The sequence below is a fragment of the Strongylocentrotus purpuratus genome, unplaced genomic scaffold (assembly GCF_000002235.5).
Source record: "Strongylocentrotus purpuratus isolate Spur 01 unplaced genomic scaffold, Spur_5.0 spur5_scaffold_8, whole genome shotgun sequence".
NCBI lineage: Eukaryota > Metazoa > Echinodermata > Echinoidea > Camarodonta > Strongylocentrotidae > Strongylocentrotus > Strongylocentrotus purpuratus.
Genome location: NW_022145614.1, coordinates 13,364,223 through 13,385,751, shown reverse-complemented (window position 1 = coordinate 13,385,751; position 21,529 = coordinate 13,364,223). Strand labels below are relative to the sequence as shown.

Sequence of the window (21,529 nt, the reverse complement as noted above, 5' to 3'; positions counted from 1 at the left end):
TTTAATAATAAAAATTCCATTATTTTCCCATTTTTGTTGTTTGATGATGAAGGAACAGGTCTATTAATTGTCTAATTTTGATCTTTAGTACGAGACAATAACATTTTTCTTCTTAGATATTATACAACAATATAAATGGAAAAGGAGCTTGATGCCAGAGCGGGCTTTCCCCTATAACTGGAGAAATGGGTGCTCATTAGCAAAGTAGCCTTTAAAAAGAAATCAAGGTATTTCGACAGATATAGTCGCATCTTGCATCATCACTAAAAAAGAGCGGGCTTTCCCCTTTAACCGGAAAAATGGATGCTCTGTAGGGAAGCAACCTTCAAGATAGACATCAATATATCACTACATTATTGAGCATTCATTAGAGAAAAGCTAGCCTAACAAATACAATGTACTCGGATCTTGCAGCTTCTCTTCCACACAGTGAATCTATGAATAAAAATGGCACGCTAAATTCAATTTTCCCAGGACAAGACGGCGGGCGGCGAGTACGGCAGTCCAACCTCAACACTTTATCGTGATCCTCGTTACCACGCACATTCCCGACAGCAACGAGGAGTGAAGAGTTAGAATTGGTGATCTTTCTCATTAATAATTCATGGTCAAAAATGAGTCAAGTCTAGAGTCAAGTCTAGAGAGACGTGAGATCGAGCAATTTGGGGTCATAACATATTCAGTAGAGTTTTACGGCAGGGGTCTATACCGTTCCTTAATTTGGCTCAATACTTGTTGGCATTGCTGCATTTTTTCAACCAATATTAAAGCCCCACTGCACTACTAATAGCTACTTGCGCTCTCTATATAGCAAACAATGCCTAATCGGGACCCGTTGGTCCCCCATGATCCCCTTTTTCTTCTGTTAATTGAGAGCTGATTTTGATGAGATAACCACCCATCAGTGACCTTGCAGGGAGGTCTAATCTCCCCTGGCCAAACTAGTGCACACAGGCTTTAAAGGTAAACGCACAGCTTCAAAGTGAAATATTTACAAAAATCAAAACTTGTAAGTTGTTTATTTCTAAATAGAATACCATTCTTGATACCTTGATCATATATTCATAACAGGTCATTCGAAGAACTCCGGAACATATTAAATACGCAGTTTACAAGTTCACTGTAAAATCTATAAAAATATGTAATTTTTCAATAGTGTGAATAAGCCTGTTTTGCAAAGTGTTCATTGTGTTGTAACTTGTCATCACATTCTCACTGTAGAAGAAAGCAGAAGAAAAGGAATAGGCAAGTATCATAAACCCAATACTTCCAGGTACTGGGAAACACTTTTATCCTAAAATTAATTCATTTCCCATTTCAGGATATGACGCAATAAAGAATAAGTGTGGAGGACGGTATTGAATATGGAAATAGAGATTAATAATTACTTTCCCTTGCATTCTCATCGACATTCAGATAATGATTACATGTTTTCTTCATAGAGTATCCAGGGTATAGAACAGCCAAAGCCATCAGAAAGAGAAAAAAAGAGGAAGAAACAAGTGATATTCTATAAAAAGATTGCATACGTAATGTGATGTAACGTTCGACGTTGAACGAGGTAAGAGCGGGGAGGTTAGACAAGGTATTCTGTATGCAAACGAGACAGAAAGCGCTCCCCTACAGCAGTCATGAAGAACCATGTCTAGACACTGGACTCCAATTTACATATTATTACGTTTCTCATTTCTTATCCCCCCTGTTCCCCCTTCTTTGGGGCTTCTTTCTACTTCTTCTCTCCCTCTTTCCCTCTCTCTCTCTCTCTCTCTCTGGATCAAGGATAATTACTCTGAGTTTTGCCCACAGGTTGTGATGTAGCACAACACCTTAATGTATCTGTCCATCTGTCCATTCGTCTGTCTGTCCGTCTGTCTAATTTGTCTTTTCATTTGGACATGGATCCTTAATGTCTTCATAGTTTACGTCATCATGCACACATCCTATTGTGTTTCATCTATTTACATACATGTATGCAGGCTGATGAAATGAGCTTCAAACTGGACAAGATGGATTTCATGAAGTCCATTTCATCTCAAGAGAACTCAAGCTATGATTTTTTTTTTGTATTTTCAAACAGAGTTAAAACAAAATGTCAGTAAAGAATAGCAAATGTTTACATCAATAAAAAAAAAACAGGTATCTCTGTTCTTGGACTAATCACCCATAAAAAAATTGCACCAATTTTACATGATTTCAGAATTCAATATTTTATTTGTTTACTTCTAGTTTTTAACGACCATCCCCCCCCCCCCCCCCCAACAAAGACCAAAAGAATTGTATGAAAATTGCAGGATACTCAACCGCTTGTCCATATACCGCTTTTGTATAGTTTTAGAAAACAGTTTTCAGTTTTAAAGAAATAACAAATCATGCATTTTATTGGTTTAAATCCCCCCCCCCCCCCCCCCCCCCCGCCTTTAAAAAAATACAAGGCTTTTCCATTGCTCGTTCATCCCTGCCAAAAGTTCCATCAAAAAATCATAAATCAAAATCAAACTGCTCAAATGTTACATATATACGAGTGGATGGATGTATAACAACCTTTTGATTGCAGCTAGACTAAACTCATATACAAGCAAAAGAATATTGGCACCCTGCCCACTCCTCCATGTCGAACACAACATTAAACGTAGCAACGTTCCACAACATTCTCAGGGCCTTGTTCTAGAACTCAAACAGCATCCTACACAATGTAGCTACAGTGTATTGAGAAACATCTCAACCATCTACAGCATATGGCTACTTGTAATAAACATGGCACATACATGTACTCATTGTACTGTATGTAAAATGTACCAAGACAGTGTCTGCAATGAACAATGATCTACATGTCTAGGTTGATTCTGTGCCATGTGTGTATATACGATATGGGTCTTTATCATTTATTGCTTCAAAATATGGAACATCTCTTGGTTTGAGTATCGATCAAGGTTCTTTCTACCGGTAGTCTCATGTTACAGATAAATGTGAGCTCAGGTCACGCGATTGCATTGTAAAAGAAACGTTGTGGAATCAATCAGAAAAGGTTGATCATCTGGCATATAAGTATTGGCGTGTACTGCAAGGTTCTGGAATCATCAAAATGATAAGAAATTTGGCCCAGTCTTGGTAAAGTTACAATCATTGTACACAGAAAGATGTATATGGGACTACACGAACATGTCCCGATTGTTATGATGTTACATGCCATATTAGAATATTAAGGCATTTGAAGAGACATGCTTTTCAGGGAACATTTTTTATCTGATGTTCTTCCACACTTGCATAATAACAATGATAATGCACACACATAATAACTCTTTCTCAGAACTCGACCTTCTCTTTAAACTTTACCACAACTTAAGCCAACATGATAACAATTTACAATGATTTATTTAAAAATATTTTCTTGAGAAAAAATAAACTTTATTGCAAAGACTCGCAATCAACTTTTTAAGCTACCACACAATAAAAACAAACATGATGGAACATTGAGCAAGCGATGATGCATTGTGCATGGACTTGACACTGAAAGGTCATAGGTCACGGTTGGTAACCCTACCGTGGAGAACCAAGGTCAACGCACAGAGGCAACTGTTTACTCCAAGTTTTTTCCAAAGAAAGAGCAAGAAAAACACATCATGTATTTATTTAAAACCCAAATACTGTCACTTCATATATCCAAACTAAATTTCTATTCTTTTTAAAGATCACTTTGAAATTTTAATCAATAGAATATGAATGCTTGCACATAATAAAGCCAGATGTAGTGTTTCAATACCCATTATAACATACCAGGGATAAAACACCTCCCTGAACATACCTACCGAAAATAAGGGTGGGTTAGTAAATTTTTTTTCATGAATTGAAAAGCACTTAAAACTGGTTATATTTTGGTTTGATTTTTACACAATGTAATACATTTATAATGATCACTTTCAATTTTGAAAGAATAACATTTTTTTTCTCTGCAAAGTGATCATCATTTTTTAGGCACAGCTTGAACTGACGCCCGACCTTTTCCTACTGCAAAAGCCAGATGTAGTGTTTCAATACCTATCATAACATACCTAACAAAAATGAGGGTGGGTTAGTAAATTATTTTTCATGAATTGAAAAGCACTTAAAGCTGGTTATATTTTGGTTTGATTTTTACACAATGTACCAGTAATACTGTACATTTATAATGATCATTTTCAATTTTGAAAGAATAACATTTTTTTTCTCTGAAAAGTGATCATCATTTTTTAGCCACAGCTTGAACTAACGCCCGACCTTTTCCTACTGCAAAGAATCATCATCATCATATGGCAAATGCCACATTCCACAGGGCCTCTGTAAGAAAAATACCAGAATGTTCTCATTTCTCAACATTCATGGTTCCCATACATTCCCATGCGATTTCAGTCTCCAAAGGCCGTGAGAATGGATATTATGCGAGTGGTGAGTGCCTGCGTGAGTGAGAGTTAGAAGGGGTGAAGGCAGGGGTGCATACTACCAGCACGCACAGGTTCTAGGGGTCACTGAGTGCCCCCATGTGAGAAAACAAGGGTTGCCAATGTGGGTCTGTTGCTGCTGCCGTTTGTATCGTGTTTGTATACACCTCACACCGATACGCACAGGAGCATGGACTCTTCTATTGGGGGGCATTACAGTTAATACCTCCGTGCATAGACTCATAGCTCATTGCATGTAAACAAGAAACATGCAGGGCCGGCCCAAACATACATGTAGATGAACATGGTGACCACATAACTGTAAGTGCATTATGATGAAGACATCCGCACGTTTTTAATACTAAATGAGTTTGTTGGTATCAGGCCAATTATTCAAGCAATCAATAATGATCCTTTCTAAATCGCAAGAGCGTGACAAATCATGAAAGATGCTCGCACATAAAAGGCTTTCAGTGTATTTCAATACTGATTCGAACTGGAAATATGATCAGTATTTTTTACAACAAATACACATTTTTTTTCACCTACTGCTCTCTTCCCGCTCTGCTAAAATGTTATTAACATTAATTCCCAGGTAAGAGCTATTCTCTCTGTGCTGTTCTCAATATCATTGCATTTCCTCTGACAAACATAAATCCTTTTTTTATATTCTAGAAAATGCAGAAAAGCCACATTTTACAAGGACAAAAGGAATACCCAGAAGTCAAAATTGGCAAAATACTTAGTTTACATGACCAACTTATAAATTTGAATGTCAAATCAATTCTGTATACCGGTACAGCAACTTTGAAATGATCATTAGTTTCATTAATTCCTTACTCATTCACTTTTTTCATACAGACCTTTTACTATTAATCCAAATCCAAATCCAATTTAAGTCTACGTTGTAGCTAGTTAATTAAATGTTGAATGTACATCTATGCATTTTTTTTCCTTCTCATTTCTATATGTATCTCATTCTAATTCTATCTCTCTGCTCCTCAGAATAGTTTACTAGATCGATGGCGTATACAAATAAATGCTGTATTATTATTATTATTATGATTATCAAAACTGAATTATAGCTGAAAACAGAAATTCTGATTACAAATCTTTAAAAAATAAACATTGAAGTGTTGAAAAAGTCCAATAACCTCTAAAAGCTCTACGAAAAACACCTTATTATTTTATTGTTAATACTGTCTCAGAAATCTCCATACAGTATCAACGAAACATAAACTGTCATACAACTTTAAACCCTGCATGACTTTCCTAAGCTGACGACACGTATTTAGGATAAGAGATGTTCATGTGCTGTAACAGCTACATACAAATGATTCATCACACGTACTTTCCAAGGTCCTCAGAATTCATTACGAGACATGCCCCAATCAAACACGTATACATATAAGCACAGATAATAACCCACGCAGTTTTATCCCGTCTCATCTTCGTTACATTCCATCGATGCACCGATCTTATCCATAAATGCTTTCCTGACGATGTTTGGCGCAGAATTTCAAACTTTAAGCATGTAAAGATCTTGATTCTGCTCATTTCAGTTTTCCTTGATGTAAATTGGCAATTTGAGAACAGATAAAATTACAGAAGGCCTATTGAAAGAACATCTCCATCACTTGCACCGTGCCCATGTATAGCGGCTTTAAATGAAGGATCACTTAAGAGCTATACAAAATATATACATATTGAGATCTCACTTTTAAATGCTGCTCATGCTACGCCTCCCTCACCCAGTTCATGATACAGTGTTTTGTGTTCAATATTCAATGCTAAGTGTCGTCCGTAATTCTTCCCAGATTTCCGACCCACAACTACAATGTACATGTGCACTCAATCATAAAATACATCGTACCTAGTACATAGCATAGAAAAGTGTGATTTGTAACACAATGATATTATTGACTTATAAAATCACACAAAATGTTATCCATGGTTTCCATCTCTTACTGGGGAGACAGTAATCCAGAAACTGGATAAGTTCAAGTTACGTCACAAACACTCTACCAACCATATTTCAAGTACATACCATATGAGCATTTACGCATCGTTATTTTGATCGGTACCTGGTGCATTTCATTAGAGAGATAAATTCATGCAATTCCAAACTCCGAAGCCAGAGTCGTAAAAACTTCAGTAGAACCTTCGCAACTGTCTTCCTCTGCAAACATAAACCCTACGTCTTTCTCTCATTCTGGAATTTTGTCAGACTTTCCTAAGATGCAATTTGAGAATGGGGCAGCTACCCATAAGCATGATGAAAAACATGAATCAAAGTTTTCAAAGTTTTTTTTTTAAATTCCGGCCGAAACGCTTTTGCAGTGTCAATGCTCGCACTAAAACACCAGTGATCGATTCTGCTTTTCCTTCACATTACTCTCTTCACTTCCGTGCTAATACACGCAGAGCAGCAACAAGTGATGCATGCGCACAATCCACACACAAACAAAAACAGAATAACAGAATGGTAGCTCAAAAGACTGATTTTTTAAATTGGTCTTTCTGCAATGCAAATGGGCCTTTTGCTGATGAAATACTTGAATTTAAAAATTAACCTGTGGATTGCTGGGTTTTTTGTTTGTTTTTTAATTGCGTCTGGAATGCTTCTGGTATTGCATTGTACATGCTCACTTTCTCAAAAAACAATGAATTACTATGTTTTCCAGTTTTGGCTCACATGGTCACAAGTTTCATTCCTAGTAAATTTCGGGATAAATCGGCAATACCGCATTGATAGTTACGTGAGCTTGTGAAATAAAAAAAAATTCTCTTTGACCTCAGAAATGCAATTTGATTTTTGAGCATCCATTTCAAAGCTCTCAGCCCAAGAAATCTTAGGCGTGGTGGCTGTTACAGTATGTGATGTAGACAAGAGATTTCATAGCACACAATATAAAATTATCATCTGTTTCTTTCTTTACAGATCACTGCGAATCGTTATGACGGATTCAACAGCCATCAAAGCTTGAGCTATCATCATAACTGAGGCTAATTATATATTAGAAGAACAAAAATCTAGAATCTTATTTCACGTTTCAAATATTTTGCAAGAAATTGCAATTATAAAGAGAAAGTTCACCCAGCATCTAGTTAGTTTTAATAAATGCAGAATGAAATTGCATACTTTAATTTTTGCTAGGTAGGACAAGCATTAAGGCTTTTCCTACCTAACAACACGTAATCTATGCAATTTGCATTCTGACTATTGAAATACAAATATTTGTAACAGGTGAATGAAACAAATTGTAATAAAGCACTTAACAAAGATTTGTGCATTACATTTGATTACATTACGAAAATGGCCTACTGCGTAAATCTCCCTACAGTACATGATGATTCATGTTTTAATCAAACATGACAATGCCATTATGTGCGATAACTGTACCTAACCATTCGTGAAGTAAATCAAGGGGGTGACCTTAACACCTGATGACCCTCCAACCTTATCAGAACATCTGCACATAGTGATGCATACTGGTACATGTACTATTACAGTCAAACCTGTCTAAAGCAACCACCCAAGGGAAACACAAAAAGTGGTCTTTGTAGACAGGTGGTCTTTGTACACAGGTTTCCTTTATACATCTTTCAATGAGAAACCATTTTCAAGGGAAACGCATAAAGTGGTGTTTGTAGACAGGTTCCTTTAGTACATGTTTCAATGAGAAACCATTTTCAAGGGAAACGCAGAAAGTGGTCTTTGTAGACAGGTTCCTTTAGTACATGTTTCAATGAGAAACCATTTTCAAGGGAAACGCAGAAAGTGGTCTTTGTAGACAGGTTCCTTCAGTATATAAGTTTCAATAAGAAATCATTTTTAAGGGAAACAAAAAGTGTAGTCTTTGTAGACAGGTGGTCACTAAAGCTCCTTAAAGCTTAAAACTCCTGCTCAATGAAAATCCATTCAAATATTCATTCAAGAATGCATCAGATCTAAAAATATCTGCAGGACAGACAGACAGAAGGACCTTTTGGAAAATAATCATGAACATTTGTATTTCCTATCGCCATGGTAAATACTAAATAGCAAGTTTTCATCGAGCATGTGGTACCAGAGCCTTCACAAACCACTTACACCTTCTGACTCTGACTCTGCAGAGGAGACTTCCAAGGAATCTCAGGGATCTTAGTCTGCAACTTGTCATCAATTAAGAGAAAACATGAAAATGCATCTTCCGTGAGAGAATCAAATAATTTGTGTGCAATTGATGATCCATAGCCTCATTTTTTTTCTTTCTTTTTTAATCTAATTGGGTTTTTACTTTTTATGGGGTCATTTTGAAGCATGCTATAATGCAGTGTGGTGTTTATTGTGCAGAAAAATTGATATCTTCACTCTACGCATGCAGGGTTCTTACTAAGTTAACTTATATCAGGAAAATTGAATGTAGAAGCCAGTAAGCAGAAATTACCTTGCTGTACCTTTGAGACACAAATTGCCCAAGGAAAAATGTGCCCCAATTCTTGGCAAATTTCATGTTTATATGAAGTACTCTACTTACGGTTTGCTCGTTTCATGTTCCTGCTACCCTAATGATCCTAACCTCATTTTGTTTTGAAGATTTCAAGGATTGCAAATGTCTGACGCTATCTTTAATGTCGGAATTATGTAAACCACAGAGCCATGAAAGACATCCCCCTTGATTAATCCGGGCATTGCGCTGGCAATGACAGGCAAGCCCGTAATTTCTCTGTAATTGTTTTGTCTGAGGGTGCGGCATACTTCAAAACGTGAAACGGCTTGCTCCGCTGCCTCATTGCCACCCAGCCGGATTAACACTCGTGACTAGACAGTCGGGCTTACCTTAAGTTGGGCAAACGAGGTTTTCCAAAACATGCCAGTCGTCTTAGAATTAATCAGGTGAAGAGATCATGGGACGAGAGAAGCGACTGAAAAAGTTCAAGATATATTGTCACCCAAATGAAGAAAATATGAACCAAAGCAAGCAAGCGAAAGAGAGAGAGCGAGCATGACAGAGAGGGAGGGAGAGAGAGAGAGAGAGAAGCGAGGGGGCATTCAACTATAACTGCTTGGGGGGATAATGACAACATTCAATAATGTTCCATGAATGTACTTTGCAAGTTCATAATCATACATGAGCTTGTGGTTTACTTTTAAAGCTAATTGAGCATCGTAGGCACTAAGCAGGCAGAGCTGGAAATTCGATTTTCTTTTTGCCTCTCTGATAAGGCTAATTGATTTTTACTCTCCACAATATTCCTAATTCAGCATTTTCCATTTATGAAGCCCACTCCATTACCAAGATGACTCGAGGGTGGTAATAAAATGCAGGATTTCAAGTTCTCAAACTTTCTGTGATAAAGTGGTGGCATTGTGATCTTGCTTGCTCTAATGTCTTGATCTTCATCGCATGCCTTCAAACACACTGGATGACAACCTCAGTACCCCCTCTACAAGCTTTGAACTGAAGTAACCCTCCTCCTCTTCCTTCACAAGTCCATATTTTGGTTTTGCCACAATGTACAGATATATGCTCCATCGACACCAACCTACTACATCACAAGCAATAATATGAACTACGAAGATAAAGATATACAAGGAGAAAAATAATCAAATTGTATTAATGGATGTTTTTGCTAGTGAGCCCAAACCTTCTTGACTAAATCTCTTTCAGAAAAGAAGAAAGAAGCAAAATTATCCTCAACATCCCCAATTTAAACTTTTGTGCATAAAAAATATGGCGCCTGGCCTTACCTGTTCTCTTATGGAAGGTGAAGGAAGCCTGGAAAGTGCTCGTCTGCCAGCCCTGGCTCCTGAAGACGATGCGGAGCTCGTTACCCTGTGACTGCACCACCAGAGGTAGGGGCTGCTCCCCTTGGCAGAGCGTGGCCAGCGGGGTAGCGGCCTTACCCAGGGGGCCGCCGCTCTTTATCACCGCCCTTGGTAGGCAGGAGCGGCCGGCGGCGGGAAGGGGCGTCCCTTCCAGCCGGGTTATGTTCAGCACTATGTAGTGGTCCGGAGGGGCGCAGACCCGGTAGCGACAGGTGGACGTGTGGGAGGTACCTCGGTTGTTGTTGCCTCGGTTGTCTTTGTGAAGTGTGTCAATGATTTGGCCAGACAGGTCGGTGAATCTCTTGGAGCACTCAGCTGCAATGTTAAACATATCAAACAACAATAAGTTATGTTGTATTCTATTACCTCTCGTACTGTACACTAAAAGACCATGGGCCAAGCCTCAAAATTCTTCAGTTCCGTGGTCCCCCCCCCCCCCCCCCCCCCCCGGAAGTACTTTATTGATCATTTAGGACAAATTATCAATGGACATATATCTAAGGCATTGGATATATGACTAATCAGATTAGTTAGATATGCACCTACATGTATCTTATAGGCTGTTAGCACATCTCTCACGTACCTACCTAAATTTGTTTAGCAAATCCCAACAAAAAGAAACATTGTAGATTTTAAGTAATGAATTCAAATTAAATCAAAGAAACATGCTGTAGTTTAAAACAAGATTAATATTTGACACTTGACAGGGTTTTACTTTATCATTTATTGCACATGTGGGCTCCACTTGACTTTCAGTACAAGACGTGGATTTATGACCTTGAATTTCTCAGAATTTCATCACTTAATGTTCCCTAATCTACAAATTTAACAGACAATAGATTTATTAAGTTTCAAAATGAAACTACATTCCTGTACAAGAGGGCATGTAAGATATCAAGCTCTTGATTTCACTTTGCCAGACAGAGCAAATATTTGTGGTTGACGTTAACAAGTCAAAAAACATTGTGGGTTTTGTCCTATTGATAACATGGGCATTTTACAACACACTGCTTCTTCCTGACGCAAGAACAAATAAGGCGGGACCGAGGGTTCATACTTCAATGGATACCAGACACCCTTTACAACGATTACATTTACAGAGAATCCTCGTAATATACTGATCAGTCTACGAGAAGGGTCCCCGACGACGAGTGTAATCTTTGCGGTGAGACATTCTTAAACTCTGCGGTTAGCATTGCCTAATATTGCGGTTTTGAAAGTGAAGACTGTGGTTTTGACACACGTGTACAAAGATATTTGGGGAGATCATTGCCCACATCCACTAGTTATTGATAAAGAATTCCCACTTCCAGTTCTAGAAAGTACCTTAGTGTTTGACATAGTTTAGTTTAGTTTTGTTTATAATGGATTTTACGATGATGAGAAGATAGTTAATCAGAGAAATATTTGAAACAGAATGAACCTTAAAGGTAATACAAAGTTTTGGTACGGGGTCATGAATTTGGTTCAAATGAACATATTGGAAGCATATGCGACCCTACAATATTCAGTGATCGTTGGCGCAGTTGAAATCGAGTCTAAAGTTGTGAAATTTTAAATAATAAACTATTTATGTTGTATAGCTCCCTCTCAAGGTCAAGATATTAATTAAGCTATAAAACAATGTTTCTTGACTAAAATCGACCAATTAGCTATTCCCGTTTGGAAATTAGTTATCACAACTACATATTATGAGATTTTCAGGGTCGCAGCTACCATTGTACGGCCGTAGTCGCTATTCGAAATTTTATCAAAATTTACCGGGAGCACCGGTAAATTTTTATATTCAAATTTTCTCGAAAGCAGAAGTGTTTTAGGGGCTAAATTTTCTAGTACTTCTAATACATCCACAGGGGCATCCAAATATATCAAAATTGTAAAGAATCACTATCCACCCAATTTTCAAAATTCCCAAAACTTTATATTACCTTTAACAAAGTGCATGTTGGTTTGAAAATGAGGTCTTTAAACATTCACACTATATGCAGATGAAGGCATGGGAGTGAATCCATGTAGGCTAGTATAGCGGATGAGGGCCTGGTTGATGTACCGTAAAAGAGGGGAGAAGAAAGAAATGTGTCAACACGAGCCGCCCCAACAAGGGGAAGGTCGGTCGAAGGGAGAGAATCTGAGGATTGTGGGAGAAATGTTATTACAGTGCAAATCCTTCCACGCCTTGACCCAAAATAGCATTGTCTGTCTGTCCGTACAGCGATCGATCAGGAGTATTCGTAGCACCGAGCCAAACTCTAGCGCATGATGATCCTTGTATGAAACGCCTTTACAGAACGGCAAATGAATGTGGTAGGAATTGATTTAGAGGATATTAATGATGACATTTGTATCTATGTAGTGCTAAATCAGGGCTCCACATTAACTGTATATATGTTAAAGGGACTTGGTTACATTGTTCCGATGAGAGAAAATGGTGCTAAGGTAGCAACTTCAATGCTAGATGTACAATTAAAGATAATCTGAAAGTTTGAGTGCAAACAGACCATTATTAATGATACAAATTGGAAAAAACTGATCTGATTGATTCCTTAATTCTCCCAACTATAATTATTATTACAATTTAATAGTAAATGAAAATGGTCAAAGCAATGAATCAGCTCTCTATAGTATACCATTCCAGAAATATTAGTGTTGAGAAACTTTCAAAAGCCTGTTTTATGTCTTATTTTCATAGAAAAATGGTTGGGAAAATTCATAAATGGTTGGGAGATTTATTGTTAGAGGGTGTCGAACACTGACACCTTCAAAGAAAATCATATATCTTTGTTGTTTGAGAATTTTGTCAGGTTTTTTTTGCACGTTAGAGGGTTAGTACAGTAGAAGGAATATAATAAGTGACATTTCTCACAAAAATTACGCAGTTTTTTCATCAACATTCAACAATGTTACCGAGTCACTTAAAGGGGCAGGATTGAAATTTTGGGGTTAACATGTGTGCATTGAGCCCTATGTAAAAAAAAAAATGGGGGGGGGGGGGTCTGGACCTAGATTTTGGGCACCCATGTGTTCCGGCACCCGCCAGTGTCGAATCCTGGTTAAATACAAAGCTGTCAAATATGTTTCCATGTTCCTCAAAACGATGTTGTTGTGGGACTCATGCCCACATAAAAAAACTTGTGTGGCCTAGTAACCCCTCATAAAAGTAATGTGATCTTGATTTCTGTTACTGTTTGGTTTCCAAAGTATCCAGACGCAAATTTGACCCAAAATATTATGTTAAAAGGAAAAAGGAAATTCTTATTTTTTTAATGTGTACATTTATGGATGGATAATTCAACACCTGTTGTGTGACTTTGCATAAACACAAAAGGAGCGGTTTTCATTACAAGCACAGGAATTTACTACATTGGCACACATTACTGATATATGATACAATCTTGAGCCGAAACCCATCTAAAATTCTATATATTATCCATCTCAACATCTCCGTGTTGGAAAGGGGTTTTCCCTAGACTCTCCCAGCATTAATGATGCATAATGCAAATGTGATCGGGGGAGAAAAGGGGGAGAAAAGAAAAAAATTGTATGTTATTTCTAAAAAGTAAGTGTTCAAAATTATTGATGTAAATTTTGAGTTCATCCGGCAGAATTTCAAAGGCATGTGTGAAAGTTATAATAGAAAAGATAATGTTTATTTTATAATTCCACGGGTGATTTTTAATTTTGCAATAGTCCATGTGAGCAATCTGACGGAGGCGATTTTTTTTTTTTTTTTACAGCTCACGGGGGCGAATCGTCCATCCCCCCATGTCTTTTGTGCATTACCGTGTTAACTATTCTCAGGGTTAAGAGTACTCGGTGGGTATTCAGCACATTTACGCTAATTCTTTGCATTTTGTTGGACTTAAAGATAAACTCCAGTACTGGTAAAAAAAAAAAAATTAATTCTCACAGAATCAAACGAAACTTACACTGAATGTTCAAGATTACAAATAAATGACATGTGCCAAACAATTTTGGAAGAAAATGTATACTGGCTGAGTAATGAGCATAGAAAGACAAGGAAACCAAGGTAGTACCATCCCCGACACGATGTGTGTTGTCCCATATATAGCTTTCTATGTGAGTGTTTGTTACTTTACCAAGACTCGGTCAAATTTATTATGATTTTGATGACTCCAGAACCTTGCAGTGCACACCAATACTTACATGCTACATGATCAACTGTTTCTGATCCTTTCACACCTTTTCTTTCACAATGCAATCGCATTACCAGTACTAAAGTTTAGCTTTAACCAAACCGAAACTCATGATGGTTTCATAAGAATTTAGAATTCACAGATAATTGAAATTATTATCTTGGCATTATGGTTTACTACGAGTAGGAATTGGTAAATTACAAAACATGGATCTATATAAGTCATTATGCATATACAAAAACTACAATGCTACACAGACGGCATTACGTACTGATGATTATTCCTATGTTGTAAACGGTGAGAAAAAGAAGAAAAAACAGAAAAGGGCTGCTTTTTATCATTTGTTAATAGAGCAGCTATGTTAACAAAATTGACATCCCAACTTTTGAATTAATATCTATGCTCAAACAGGACAACAACAATTCCTATGCACACATACATGTACACACAACTATAGGCTACATATGCATGTACCAAAATACGGAAAAACATACAGGTGCTCGAGCACAGGGATGCTGTATTTGGCGTTATACACCTGTAAATGATCTTCCTTGGATAATCTATTCAGCCTATGAAAGTTTGATAGATAAAAGGTCTTAGAAATATAAATGAAAACACGTTTATTTCTAGCTCCTGCAGGCGTGGAATAAGGGAGCTTCAAGCAATGATTGAAGCCCCCCCCCCCTCCCCCCCCAAAAAAAAAATTGTTTAAAAATAAATTGGACTGTCGTCAATATCATTAGTCTTAATTGTTGACTCTATATTCTATTTACATGTATGAATGCTACCCATATTTTATAAACACTGCATGTCAATATTCAATATTCAGTATTAAAAAGCTATTATGGCAAATCGTCCTGTACACCCGTGTTATAATATTCTGTGTATTACCGAATATCTTGTTGTAGGCCCTACATTTTTGTCTGTCTGGAAATATATGTGACACGCCTTGACAATATTTTTTTTATATTTCCAACTGTCATCCTCTTTTTACTAAATAGCAGACTTGAATACATTCATAGCATTTCGCCAAGCTACACATGTAGTTCTCGACTTTCTTATTATAACCAGAGTTTTTCAGTGTGCATGCCACATACTAGCCAGCCAGCCAGCCAGCCAGCCAACATGCACGGATCTAGAGAGGGTAGATGTATTCCCCTGCACATGTATGTATGCATTGAGCTCCTCCTCCTCCTCTACACATACACACAGACACACATACAGCAGACACACACACTGATGTCTGTACTAACATGAGCTGGCTTGAAGGTTATAGCATTGGGTTCATTTGCATGTCTGGCAGACATACAAGGTATACACACAAACCACAGACACAGCATTACAATACAGGGGCTTTGCAGATTTTTTGTTACCCCCATTGAATGTTCGTTCTTGTGTTGAGTGTGTTTTCCGAGCTGAGATATGTTTCTTCACAAGCTCTTTTTTACTTTAAAAAAAATGGGAAGGGGGAGGGGGGCCCGGCATGGTATGACAAGGGGGTGCATGTGTGTGAAAGAGGGGTGGGTAAAGGTAATGTAGGCCCACCATCAAAAAATGAAATGGAATACAACAACAAAAAAGATTACAAAGAAAGTCATGAGAAGGAAAAAAAACAAACATATTTTCATGACAGAGTAGGGTTATCCAGTTTTATAACTCCACGCTTTCTACTATTAACATTATAAGATATAGCTGTTTCTTTTTAAAACAATTACAGCCCATATATTCCACCTTACAAATATCTAACCAACCTAAACTTCGAAGAGATTTAGTAAGAAAACATTCAAGGGGCTTGGCAAGAGCAAACAATCTTGAGTAACTTGTTCAATCTAGCTCGTCATACACATCATTCATAGATAGCTAGAGACGATGATGAACAAGTGCTTTTATCAACCCCCCCCCCCCTTGAACAGTCCTGAGTGTTTATATTCAGGGACATGCGTACATATTTATTGGGGGGAGGGGGGGAGGGAAGGGGGTAGCAGGGACAGAATAAAGAAAAGATGCAGTACTGGTCAATGTAGGCCTACTTGGACAAACAGAAACCAACAGATCAGTGGCTACCATATACGTAACGGGGCCCCGTACAATTTTCCCCCTTAAAAGTTAAAGCCCTATTGTGGCATATCTAATTTAATCGTTTTCCTTTTTGCTTTACTTTGATTATTACAGATTCTTTTGGGGGTAAATTAACATCTAAAAACATGAGAACCCTGTTACCAATTTCACTTGTACAATATTTTTACAAGAGTATTTACATGATAACAAAACATAGAAGCATAATAATACAAGTAAACAATACCGGTATGCAGTTGTAAATTATTCATGAGTGTAATATCGAGAAGCTCAATCGAGTCTACCATCCTATTAGTATGGTGGCCCTGAAGGGACATCGCGAATAGACTAAATCGTGAAAAATATGCGATAAAATTCACGATATCGTCAATTTTATCGCATATTTTTCACGAAGAAATTCACGAAATTGACGATATCGTGAACTTTATCGTGAACTTTTCACGATGAAATTGACGATATCGTGAATTTTATCGTGAAAAGTTCACGATATAAAGTTCACGATATCGTCAATTTTATCGTGTACTCTATCGTGTACTCTATCGTGTACTCTCCTGACGGGCGCTTCGTAAACAAAACCAGCCCTAGCTGGGGGAGACAGAGAGAAGGAAAAAAGGGAAAGGGAAAGAGAAGATAAAAGGAAAGAAAGAATAATAAGAAGAAAAGAGGGAAATGGGGGGGGGGCGAAGGGCTCTTGCCTCCTCCTTACTCCCCCCCCCCCTCCCCGCCAAAAAATAAATCAGAGAGAGAGAGAGAAGGGAAAGGGAAAGGGAAAGAGAAGATAAAAGGAAAGAAAGAAGAGGAAGAAGAAGAAAAGAGGAAAAGAGGAAAACGGGGGAAGGGCGAAGGACTCTTGCCCCCCCCCCTCCCCCCCCCGCCAAAAAATAAATCAGAGAGAGAGAGAGAGAGAAGGGAAAGGGAAAGGGAAAGAGAAGATAAAAGGAAAGAAAGAAGAGGAAGAAGAAGAGGAGAGGGAAACGGGGGCAAAGGGCTTTTGCCTCGTCCCCCGCCCCCCGCCAAAAAATAAATAAGAGAGAGAGAGAGAGAAGGAAAGGGAAAGAGAAGAAAGAAAGAGAAAAACGAAAAAGAGGGAGAATAGGAAAGAAAGGAAAAGAAAGAAAAGAAAGGAGGCAAAAACCCTTCGCCCCTGTTTCCCTCTTTTCTTATTCTTTTTCCTCTTCTTTCTTTCCTTTTATATTTTCTTTCCCTCTCCCTTCTCTTTCCCTTTATGGCGGGAGGGGGGAGGGGGTGGTAAGAGCCTTTCGCCCTTCCCCCGTTTCCCTCTTTCCGTCTTCTTCTTCTTTCTTTCCTTTTATATTTTCTTTCCCTTTCCCTCTCCCTTCTCTCTATCTCTCTCTCTCTCTCCTATTTATTTGTTGGCGCGGGAGGGGGAGGAGGCAAGAGCCCCTCTTTTCTTCTTATTCTTCTTCCTTTCCTTTTTTATTCTCTTTCCCTTTTCCTTCTCTCTCTCTCTCTCTCTTATTTATTTTTGGCGGGGGGGGGAGGAGGCAAGAGCCCTTCGCCCTTCCCCTGTTTCCCTCTTATTCCTCTTCTTTCTTTCCCTTTCCCTTCTCTCTCTCTCTCTCTCTCTTATTTATTTTTTTGGCGGGGGGGGGGGGGGGGGGAGGTAAGAGCCTTTCGCCCTTCCCCCGTTTCCCTCTTTCCGTCTTTCTTTCCTTTTATATTTTCTTTCCCTTTCCCTTTCCCTTCTCTCTCTCCTTATTTATTTTTTGGCGGGGGGGGGGGGGGGGGTGAGGAGGAGGCAAGAGCCCTTCGCCCCCCCCCCCCCGTTTCCCTCTTTTCTTCTTATTATTCTTTCTTTCCTTTTATCTTCTCTTTCCCTTTCCCTTTTTTCCTTCTCTCTGTCTCCCCCAGCTAGGGCTGGTTTTGTTTACGAAGCGCCCGTCAGGAGAGTACACGATAGAGTACACGATAGAGTACACGATAAAATTGACGATATCGTGAACTTTATATCGTGAACTTTTCACGATAAAATTCACGATATCGTCAATTTCATCGTGAAAAGTTCACGATAAAGTTCACGATAAAGTTCACGATATCGTCAATTTCGTGAATTTCTTCGTGAAAAATATGCGATAAAATTGACGATATCGTGAATTTTATCGCATATTTTTCACGATTTAGTCTATTCGCGATGTCCCTTCAGGGCCACCATATATTAGTGCTATTAGTACTAGTAGTATGATTTTAGGTGTACACATGAAGGTCAGTGTGATGTAAGTGAAGACCACAATAATAGCTCCATTTAATAATTTCTTTGCTTATTTCCGAGCTATCACACTATATTGCGTTTGATACCAGGAATGTTAAAAGAGGAAAATAAGCTTTAAAAATCCTTAAATTGGTGACAAAACAAGAGATTAAAATTGTTTTTCAATAAAAATTGACATATTTTTGAACTTTTCAAACAAATTGTCTCCCATGTACATGTACTGGTTTACTGCTTTCAGAGACATTACATTTTACTTTAACGATGGAGCAATAAAAGAAAAATATTATTGTTGCCAATTTGAAGAAGAGTATGTGATCAGTTTAGGCCTAAGAATAAACCCTGTCCTGAGATGAAAAATATTGACCTTCTGGGTCCTAGCATACAAGGTCAAACGCACTGTGTAGATTGTCCTTTCTTTTGAGGCAATTCAATGCAATGTGTCTGCTATAAAATACGTCTTTTGTTAAACAGGAAAAAAATGTTTTAAAAAATTTGGGGGCTTGCTTGCAGTGCATGAAAATAGCACTCTTTAATTTGTTTTGCATTGAACTTTATCCAATTTTATTTTTTTTTTTGAGGGGGGGGAGGGCTCTTTGGCATTTCTTGGGCTAATTTGCCCGGGCCCCCATGTATTCTCCCCCCCCCCTGCTTTTGTATCTTATTTCATTCAAAAATGGATATCTCTTGATACGCCAGTAAATGATGGTTCAATCTGATATCACTTCGTAGTAAACACATAATATACATATATTATTTTAATTCTTACAATTGAAATACAATTATTCAAAACAAGTAAATGAAATGATTTGTATCAAGATACTCGATGTAGGCATTAAATGTAGTTACATTACGAAAAATATCCTGTAGTTTTAACACACATGCATGACATGTGATCGCTGATGTGCAAATGCAAGAAGTGCTTTTCACTAAATTGTTATTTCTAATTTCCTGGCATGTTTCGGTCTATTCTATTTTCAAACATATTTTGCAGGCTCACATAATTCCTCTACTACATGTATACCCCACAATTAATTTTTTTCAAGTGAGTTTTACTTGAATTGAAATGCAATTCCATGAACAGAATTCAAGATAAACTTCAATATTATAAAATAACAGGCTTTCTGAACACTTAATCATGTCCAACATCGTTGCAAAATTGTGATTGATGATTGATCAAGCGTTGCTTGGTCGACGATTTTTAAAGACTCTCATTTTGTCTTGGAGTAGCTGCAAATGAATTTTGACAGGGAAATATTTTTTTGAGCAACGCAGCGATATTTGAATGACACCAAACTCGTGAACTCGGTGCCCCCTCACGCAAGTCTGAAAGTCGATCGTCGTCGCTAAATATAATTTCACTCAGAATCCCTTAAGATACAACGGCATTCAAATTTGAATACAATCAGACAGAACTCCTTATTTTTTCTCTCTTTCCCTTTTCAATCGATGATGATAAAATGAAATGAAATTTATATTGCCATTGTGGAAGCAAATGAAGGAAGGAATAATTAAAGTAACCATGATAATGATAATGATAAACAACAATGCAATCTAAATAAAAACATTGAGTTATTTTTGTTTTTTGTTCCTTTGTTAAGTTAATTCAATACGTTAATATAAACTTTATAAAAAAGAGAGAGAAAATGAACACTATAACAAACAAAAAAATTCTCTTTCATAGACACATACATGTACAAATTGTGTTCCCTCTCTAATAATTGTGTGCTGAATGACCTCATATTTGCTATCATACACCTCACATGTTAGTAGGGCACTTTGCACTTTGCAAATTAGCCCCCGAAATGCCCAAAATAGCCCCCGAAAATCAGAAAAGAGCCCCTGTAAATTTGCATAGAGTTCAATGCAAAAAGCAAAACAAATTTTAGAATGTTATTTTCATGCAGGCAAGCTTGAAAAGAAGCCCCCGAAAAATAAATATTAAATTTTAATTTTTACCCTGGCACTTTGGCTTACCGGTACACTTTAAACAAAGAGGGTTTAAACCCCCCTTCCCCCCCCCCCCCCCCCCCACCAACAAAAAAAAAGCCTGTATTACAATGGGGGAAGGTGCTTGACTAAAAATAGTCCCCCTAAATATACAGATATATTCCTCAATCAGAAAGAATGAAAACAGATTAATTTCCCACATATCTGGGCTATGCCATAAGTGTACACAAACTTAGTAGTAGTTGCCCCCCTGACCGCACATTAAATGAAGAGGTAGAATACATGTACTGTGAAACCAGTCCATAAAGACCACACAAGGGAGAGAAGAAAAGTGGCCTTTATAGGCAGATGATCTTTAAGTACAGGTTCCTTTGTATGTTTCAAAGAGAAACCATTTTCAAGGGGGATGTGGACTTTGTAGACAGGTGGTCTTTCTATACAGGTGGTTGTAAAAGCAGGTTTGACTATATACATGTATGTAGAATCTCTGTATGTATTATTACTTCATGTAGACTTTCCCAAGGGGATCTGGAGACATGTCTTTGTATGATGGCGGCAAAGGGGGTGTTTCACAAAGATCCTAAGTCGAACTTAACTCTAAGTTGGCCTTAAAAATTATGGAGAGCCATTTGTATTATATATAAATTCGACACCAAGAACCTGGAATCTTCTTGATGATAAAAAACATGTATGATTTTATGCCTTTTAAAATAACTTTTACAAAATATTTTCATAGATGCTAACGGCTTTCCATATTTGTTAAGTCCAACTTACATGTAGAGATAAGTTCAACTTAGGATCTTTGTGAAACATCCTCAAGAATGAGTAAATCCTCTATCCAAACACCCTCTGCAAGGTACATGCCCCTTTATCATGCTTCAAGCAATTACCAATG

General features: G+C 37.7%; 1 protein-coding gene across 1 annotated transcript in view; it reads right to left on the bottom strand.

Annotated features, from left to right (window-relative positions):
• The window catches only part of LOC100889835, a 53,845-nt gene that overhangs the window by 25,173 nt on the left and 7,143 nt on the right, over positions 1–21,529 (bottom strand). The window contains exon 3 of the mRNA XM_030975640.1: positions 10,150–10,542. Within this exon, the coding sequence (XP_030831500.1) occupies positions 10,150–10,542 (393 nt within the window). The remainder of the gene's footprint in view (positions 1–10,149; positions 10,543–21,529) is intronic.